Here is a 9,070-nt window from a genome sequence, read left to right as displayed (position 1 = left end):
TCAGCGTGCACTTGTGGACTGCTGCGCTTTGTCTTGTCGGCTGGTGGACTTGTCTTTGTACCTGGGAAAAGACCATTTGTTGTCACTTTATCGTCAGCCTTTTTTTTGCATTCAAACTCAACTAATAAAGGTTGAATAAACGGAAAGTAAAATCATAGCGTGTGCTGAATCCGTCACTTGATCACAAAATGTTCCTGGCCTTTGTCAAACTACTATTAGCATTTTTTTCTATGACTATGACACAGTTTAGAATACCTGCCCAGTTGTTTGTCAATGTACTCCTGCATCTCAGACACTTGCGCTTCAGCCACAGTTGCTCTGGTCAGTAGAAGTGCACGCTCCTTTTCAAAACCTGCCTAAAGCACATTTAAGTAGAGCATTATTGTTGTTGTTTTATATTCAAGAATATAGGACTTTTTCATGATTACTACACTGTTAAAAGTCGTATGCCCATTTTGTTATTGTAACGTAAGAGTGTAATTTGTTTTCACATGACAATGATCGTTTTAAATGTTTAACTTATGTCAGTAAGTTAAAAGGTGAAAAACTCTTTGAGGTGTGTTGGGGTAACATTTAAATGTGAACTTGACTTAGTTTGGTAAGTTTTAGAAAGAGACCGGATCTTGTAACCCCACAACCATATTACTGCGCCACACATATAGTGCTAGAAAATAATATAAAATAATATTCAGCTTTTTTGAGAGTGAATACTTATTTTTAATAATAACTCTTACTGAAACAGCTTAAGAAATGTTGGTAAAAATCAATCTGGACAAAACTGGCGGAAGAATACATCCACATCAGTCCGTCCTACGGTACATTTCAACAGTTTTGTTTTCAAATGGAGTGAACGTTTCTTCGCTGAGGATCGCGCTAAAGTAAGGAAACAATCTTTCACTTGTGTTTTAGCCGAATATAATATATGTTCAATATCACCCTAAGCCATGTCCTGCCCATATATGGATATATGGATATATATATTTTTTTGTAAAGTAAGCCATGCGGTGCTAAAGCTAGCTTCAAAAGGGGTGGGCTATTTGAAGAAAGTTGTCTTAGAGTGGGGTTTTTAATTTGCTCTAAAAGCTTCATCGTGGTAATATTTTCTCGTGTAGCCCAGCAGGCAGCAGGCGAAGTCCAGGCCAGTCTCCCAGAAAGGAGAGAGACAAGGAAGAGGGAGCTACTGAGCTAGTGATGCCACAGGTTTCATCTGAGTTCGTGTCTGTGCAAAGGTAAACTTCTAAGGCTGTTATTTTACTGTTTAGCAAGTACTTTAACCGCTCAAGCAATGACTTTGCTGCCGATAATTTCCGCATTACGTTATTATTTGTTTTGTACAACGCTGCGCGCCACTTTTCTCTGCTTAGTGGAGCGGCGGTGCTAAGCTAAGCTAGCAGGGGTGCTAAGCTAAGCTAGCGCAGTTCAAGCCCAAGAACAGGCCTCGCTCTGCGGTCACTGCATGTGTCTCCGGCCGCAGACCCGTCTCGGTCACTGGGCTGGTAAAGCCCCGTGCTCCGTACGGAGGTTTGAACGTGACCAAGTGATTCTTTCACTGTCAGTATGGTCTGCGTTTTGGCCCAGTTTTACATTAAATGCTCGTCAAACGTCTGTGCGTCACTGTTAAAATGAAATGATTATTCTGTTGTCATTCTGAGTAAATGCTAAGTGTGTGTTTATGACACGTGCGTGTCTCCGTGAACATGACGTGGAGACAACACGCGTTCACGAAGGTCTGGAAATGCAGTACTATAATAATTATAGATTCACATTCACTTGCATTGTCAGGGGAGGATGAGAGGGGGGGCACTAGTGCAGTAAAGGCAGAAAGAGGAAATGTGTTTTAATATGTATTTTTACACTAATACATTGTATACATACTTACTGCTTTTAAATACCTCTGGTGTGCTTCAAAATGCCTAATAAAGTATGGGAATTAAATTGAGGGAGTAACCCTTGGTTTTATTTATTGGCACATGACAAAAAGTAATTACTTTAATGTGTTAGCATATAAACTTGGATTATAAAATTCCACAATTTAGGTCAACCTGGATATGTAGCAAACGTGTTTCGATTGTGTGCTTATTTATGCAGTATGTTTGAGATTAAGTAGGTTTAATCTTAACATATTTCAAAAGGAGCCTCAAGGAGGTGACTGTGAAGAAGAAATGGAGGAAAACTGGAAGAATATGGAGAGAAATTCGTAAAAACAGCCCCATTCATGACAAAACCAATGCTGGGCCCAGTGGAAGAGAGAGCTTGTCGGTGATGAGGTGGTGTAACTGTTTACTGTTTATTGTTTTGTTTTTTTTGCGCGCTTGCTAATATACATTATTTGTATTTTGTTCTCAGATAAAAGCTGAATTTCAATGAGTGGCTGTAACTGAACTGCTGGCTTCATTTCTGGATGGCCTTGAGGACGTTTTTCCCCGACTGCTAGAGCTTCAATAATGTTCTAGCAATTCCTGGAAGGTGTTTCTCCTTGTGTCATGTAAAAAATGTAAGTATAATGGGAAATTAAGTTATCCTTTATTAATCTCTGTAGAGTAATCTCAATCCTTAAGACTCTGGAACTTCTAAATGCAGTAGATGCCATTTTATTCCTCAGTGTCTAGTGCTCATAAACAACATTTGTCACTTTTTGCAGAACACAAGAGGAACAGGACTGCTGCTCTGGTGGTGGGATCCCCACTGCCTCCGAGAAGATCCATCCAGTGTTTTTGAATGCGTGCGGTGAGTACAATAAATTTGATCTAAAATTAAAATATTAACAACAATAATATGCATATTTGTTCGTTCCTGGCTTTCATTGTGAAACATGTTCATTAAAAGTACACACTAACAATTTCATGGACACATTTCCCCCAATTACATTCTGCTGTGGTGTTATCAAATGTGTGGTATCGTACAGTATTGTTCTGTCATTCATGTGTCCATGCGTTTGTCCCAACACACACTATATCGTCCTGTTTTTCCAGTCGCTATTTTTATTTTCACACGTATCCTTCTGGTTATTGATTTATTGTCTATGGGTAGGACTTACAGGGTTTTTCCTCTAATTTTGCAGCTTATTTAAATATTGAGTAAATCAGCCGTACTAGCTCTGAGAGATGTTGAATGATCACAAAAAAGTAAAAAAGTAATGTAGAATAATGTATTGCAAAGGTTAATGGTAAACACTTTAAATTACACTATATTAATCCCAGACATAAATAATTCACAGCATTATGAAAGGTAAAGACGCTTTGATGTTTTGACACTTACAGTATGACTTTTCTTTCTTAAGGACCATTCAAAACATCTGGATGAAGCGAATGGAACTTGGACTGCTTAATATCTATGAAGAGGAGCAGGATGCTGTTGCACATCAGGACTTTGTAGCAGTTGTGGTCACAGAAAGCCTCGTGCTTCAGCGTGAGAAAATCAACGTCACGTTTCTGCTAAAGGTCATCATGAAAATCAAACTAGAACAGGCTCCGCTGGAGTACATGGACTGTGCAGGTACAAGATACAAACCATTATCATGGGCAAATGCTGTTGTATTTTTTTTTCATCCTCGGTCACTGTTATGAACCATTTTTGATATGTAACAGGCCTGTTTAATTGTCCCCTTTTAGAAGTAATTTTAAAATGAGTTATTTTTGTTAACACCAACATTACAGTTTTTGTCAGAGCGGCATCAGAGGCATTGCCATGCCTCCAAGTTTGTCTACAACACAAGTGTAGGCCTGTCACAATCACACAATAACCACTAAAACAAAATCTCAGTAAGCAGTTGTTCTAAAAGTACATGTCTTCAACAACACGAGTTGCAATTAACATTTACTTAGGTAAAATGCTAAATTATTTTAGATTTATATGAAGTAGATATATGAACTTTTGTGACAGGCCTACACAAGTGCATACAAAAAATATACATGTATTTGCTTAAATGTATGAACAAAATTTGTAAGTTTCATCAGATTTTAACATTTGTAACTTTATAAGCACTTGTATATTTTTTTTTACTGGAAAATTAAAATGCCTTGACTATAATTGTCTCTTGTCACTTGTATCTATCTGTTAACAGGAATTACAAGTAGATGTTCTGTAAACTTACTAGTGTTTGTGAAGTTTCTGCCATAAACATTTGAGTTCTTTTAACATTAGACTGTAAGTGGTACCATTGTTTAAAAACGTAGTATTTTGTGTTATAGTAGCAAATATATTTGGTTTCATTCAACTACAGTGAATGAGTTGAAATCTGTTCATAACTTAACCTGATATGTTCATAGAGCTCAAAACATTGTTTTCTTTTGACATTCCATTATAAGTCAAAGATGTTTTTAACTTAGCCTCGTGAGTTTAAAAAACACACACACTTGCGTTAATATGAAGAAGCAATACAAGTTTATGGTTGGCACAACAAAACATGTTGGTTTGTTAAAACTGAAACTGTTAAGTTGAAACAATTTATAGCAATGCTTTATGACCCATTTATAACTTACTGGTTTTACTTGATTGAAACAATATCGGTACCTTCAATGAGCTCAAATCTTTATGGCAGAAAGTTAACATAGAATTTTAAGTTGAACTGCTATATTATTTATTACAGTGTAGTGTGGAATCGGTGCTGTCCTTCAGCTGTTTCTTGCCGTCTGCCCAGGATTCTCCGCATATCTCTGGTGCCCTGATAACGTTACATTATTCAACATCAACATGACAAGCATTTGCAACTGGACACTGAAGTCTGCATTCCCAAAAATGGCTTACTCTTGAAAGACAGCTTGCATTGGAATCTGAAGGGCCGCCGCCTACGAAAAATGACAAATCATATAACGAATTTGCTATCACACGTAGCATTCAAGGTCATCGTCGCACCTGTCCCTGCAGTTGAAGCTCCAGCCTCGCTTTATCCTGGCGCAAACGCTGAAGTTCCCTCTCCAGGTCGGTCTTCAGCTCAACGGGGTCCAAGCTGAAACTGGCTTCAGGAGGTCCGGCGTTTAGACCCATCTCCGGCCGAGCCACCAGTTGCTCCCTCTGACCTCTGAAGACACCAACAACCCATAGGTTCCTTCACTACGATGCAGCACAGACTCCTCACTCACCTGTAGGCTATGAGCAAAGCCTGATGGGTATTCGTCATCCGCTGCAGTCTCTTCTTGTAAACCCGAGCCGCGGTTGCTAACTGTTCCTCTCTCGCTCTGAAGGACGAGCGCATGTCCTGAAGCATATTGTCCACGAACGTTTTCATATGACCCCCTTCTGGAGACTTCTTAGACTCCAACCCATCCATGTATGCCTATAAACAACAGCATGCACAGTGAATAGTTTTCATTTCAATCAGTTCAACCCCATATGTAAAACCACTCCTCACTGCCAGGTCTTGTACGTAGCGGTTCAGGCGAGATCTGTATTCCTCATTGAGCTCCTTAAGCTTGAGCTGCAGACGAGAGTTCTCTTCTTCGACCTCTCTCGCTTGGCTCTGGGAAAAGGTCAGGGCCTTGCGAGCGTAAAATGAAACAAACGGTCATTCAGAAATACAAACATCCAAGCATTCGAGTGAAATGTCCTTGCCGTGTTTTGCCGAGTCAACTTCCGCTGCGTGCTGTGGATCTGCATTTGGCTCTCCTTGTGCTCTTTATCCAACGCCAATCTAAAGACACGACCACAGCAGAGTCAGCCACATCACAGGAGGACACAGTGAAGCCACATCAGAGGGGGGTGGACTTTTACTGTATACGAACACGCATACAGAACAGCTTTCTTCTCTTTGATAAAAGGAAATGGAGGATAATTGTGTTTTTTTCCAGCTCAAGTCAATGACAAGCAGCTGTGCACAGTAGAGCAGAGAAGGCAAACTGTGGTGCTTTAGCTTCCTTAGGTCGTTGTACTTGTACTTGAGGGATATTGTGAGACATACGTGAAAAGTATTGTGTGAGGAAACTACAGGCCTTACACTTTCTCCTCCAGCGTTTTCTGCTGCTCCCCGTAGGTCTCCTTTAAGTTTTCCATCATGGCTTTGATTTCATCTTGGTTTCCTAAAAGCTGCAGACGACGACAAGAGGATTTTTAGCTGAGAAACATGCGGTAGTTGTTGGTGAAGAACTCACATTTTCTCCGAGAGTTTTCTGCTCCTTGTCCAGTGCGGCCAAATCTTCAGGCTGGAACATACAGCGGTGGCGTGATTAACCTCTTAACCCCCGCCTTAACCAAGTGTGTTTTCCCTAGTTCAGCTTTACCCTAGTCTACAAAGCTCATCAAAAGGGATGAATTTCCTTACATTGTTGCCATAGTTTCATCGCTTTTTGTCGCTTTTCTGTTGCTCTTTTGTGGCCTTTTTTGTTGCATATTCATCACACTTTTTTATCATTTTTCTGTTACTCTTCTGTTGCTTTTTAGTCACTGTTTTGTTGCGTTTTTGTCACACATTTTTGTACATTTTTTGTCACATTTCTGTCACTTTTTTGTGGCTTTTCTCTTATGTTTTGTGACTTGTTTGTTGTTTTTGTTACTTTTCTGTTGCGTTGTGACTTTTTCGTTATGTTTTTGTTACTTTTCTGTTGTGTTGTGACTTTTTTGTTATGTTTTTGTTACTTTTCTGTTGCGTTGTGACTTTTTCGTTATGTTTTTGCCACTTTATCATCACTTTTTTGTCACTGTTGTTTTGATGCATTTTCATCCTCGTTTTCATCTCATTTTTGTTGCTATTTTGACACTTTTTTTTCAAGAACCTTTTAGATTTGGGTAAAGCCAAACTGGAAAATATGTGCTCTGTTCAGGTAGGTTTATTTGCCAGTTTATGCATAGATCTGTTTGAAAATTATCTTATGCTGATTTGTGGTTATGACCTTGACCCTGTCCCGGGACATGCGGCTGACTATGGTCCGGACACGGTCCAGCTCGGTGTGGAGGTTCTCGGTGGTGGTCTGGACCGTCTGCTGCTGTTCCTCCAGCTGCCTGCGGAGGGCGTCCTGGGCCTGTGCCAGGGCCAGTAGCTCTGCGCTCAGCTCCTCGTTGTGGGAGCGCTCTCTGTGGTGGGCTTGGATCAGACTCTGGTAGTTGTCCTGTAGCTGTGTGTAGCCCTGGCTCAGCTCGCGCCCAGAGCGCTCACCCACAGCCGCGCGAGCCTCCGCTGCCTGCTTGTCCCACTGCAGCTTGTCCCGCTCCATCTCCAGCTGCGTTATGACACTGCCCTGAGTCAAAATCTTAGAATAAAATAAAAAATGTGAATGAGTTAGTCTATGCTCCTATAGTTCATATTTTAGATTTCTTTCACACCTCAAAACCCAGTAAAATGAATCTTAATTTGAACATTAATCCAATCTAATAGCAGAATGTCAGAAATACCACAAGTTAATATCTCTCAAAAACGAAAAGTTAATAAATTCTTACCTTGTCTTTCAAAGTCATCAACTCTTCTTCCAATTTCTCCATCATTTTGTTAATTTGCGTTTTCTGCTCAATCAGTTCCTTTGAAAGCTGTTACAAGTCACAGTAAGATCCTGCTTAAAACCACATGCAGAAGAGTTCAAGTTGGAGGCGGCGGTCCTTACCTTGAGCTTCTCCTCCTCACTCTGGAGCAGCATTGAAGACAGCTCTGAGTTGGAGCCCGTCAGGCGGCCCACTCTGCTCTCCAGCAGACTCAGTTTGGAGAAAAGATGTTCATTTTTATCACACAGCTGAATCTGAAAGGAAAGTGGCACCGACTGATATGAAACTGTGTGAAGTCAAAATTCAATTAAAATAGTGTTAAATGTACAAAATAGACTCTACAATGGTGCTGTTATGTGAAGGCAGGCTATATGTTGTGCAAAAGTGCCATATTTGTATTGACTTGTTATAACTTCTTTAGATACAGCATCTATTAAAAACTTGTTACTCACATTGACCTCGGTCAGCGCTTGGATTCGGTCTTGAACCTCTTCTGTTCTCTGCGGCTGTTCCTGAACAGCCATTGTCTCGACTGCTTCAGACAACAGTAATCTCATCCAACTACTCTGGGTTGCCAATAACGACATCACACAAACTCACAGCTCACTAACAGTCTGCCTTAGCCCAAGGGCCTAAGAGTCTGAAGTGACTCAAATGGTGCAACGAGGAGGAACTTTACTTCACGTTACTCATTTTATAAGAAGAAAAATATTTACTCAAGCAAGTAAAGTAAATGTAGCTGGGAAAATGCTACTGTAATACTGAGTAACTGAGCTTAAAAGTCTCATTTATGAGTCAGCTGTGACATAAATTAGGAGAAACAAAACATAAAATGAAGAAAGAAAGATCTACAAAAATATTTTGTGTCAACATGAAGCTTTTGCTTTACTCACTGTGGAACAAGGTTTTTTTTAGTTTTTTTTAAACTCAAGTAAGAGTGCAGATACGTCATTATAATTTTACTCAAGTAAAAGTAAAAAGTGTCAAATGATAAAACTACAATTACAATTAGTTGCTCTAGTAGGTCACATGTACTTGAGTAAATGTAACTTTACTCACCACCTTTCTACTCGCCTCTGACGACCACTGAGGATGCGTCACATAAATGTGTAACTCTGAACACAGCAGTTAATCCCTCAGGCGCTTTACGGGAAAGATGAGGCTTAAATTTCACAAAACTTGTATCTAATGTCAATCCAAGGTGAGGTGCTTTCTCAAACTGTCATGTCTGTCAGTAGTATTTTACCTAAACATCAAATACCTGTTGCTGGATTGCAAATTGATCACACTCTGTAGCCGAGTCCAGTGAGTTGATGATCTTATGAATAAATTATAAAGAATATTCCATGTACCCCTACAAAGGGGGTACTTGTTTAAACACTGACCCAGTCCTTGAGTGTAGAATAGTGATATGAAAATGTGCATTTGATATTCTGATTATGCAGAGATGAATATTGTTATGTAGATCAGTGGTTCCCAAAGTGGGGGTCGCGGAACATTTGGGGTCGTAAAGTGGTTTGAGACAGTATTTTGAAGTGTAAGTGTCCAATTTACATAATTAACCCTTTTTTTAATGTTTTCCACCTGAAATTATTATAAATTCTAATTACTTCTACTTCTAATTAGCTCTGGAGGGATGTTTTTTAAACCACAAAGATTTCTA

General features: G+C 39.7%; 1 protein-coding gene across 1 annotated transcript; it reads right to left on the bottom strand.

Moving 5' to 3' along the window:
* Positions 1 to 7,931, bottom strand: ccdc78 (coiled-coil domain containing 78; the record flags this gene model as incomplete). The annotated part of the gene is made up of 12 exons (XM_079576836.1): positions 1 to 61; positions 256 to 356; positions 4,855 to 5,020; positions 5,082 to 5,275; positions 5,351 to 5,476; positions 5,551 to 5,629; positions 5,933 to 6,021; positions 6,087 to 6,137; positions 6,825 to 7,181; positions 7,369 to 7,455; positions 7,530 to 7,661; positions 7,860 to 7,931. 12 exons carry the CDS (start codon positions 7,929 to 7,931, stop codon positions 1 to 3), a joined length of 1,515 nt encoding a protein of 504 aa, XP_079432962.1.
* Positions 7,932 to 9,070: the final 1,139 nt, after the last annotated feature.

Source organism: Gobius niger (assembly GCF_951799975.1).
Source record: "Gobius niger genome assembly, chromosome: 19".
Taxonomy (NCBI): Eukaryota; Metazoa; Chordata; class Actinopteri; order Gobiiformes; family Gobiidae; genus Gobius; species Gobius niger.
The sequence above is the reverse complement of the archived record's forward strand: the minus strand, read 5'-3'. Positions and strand labels throughout refer to the sequence as shown.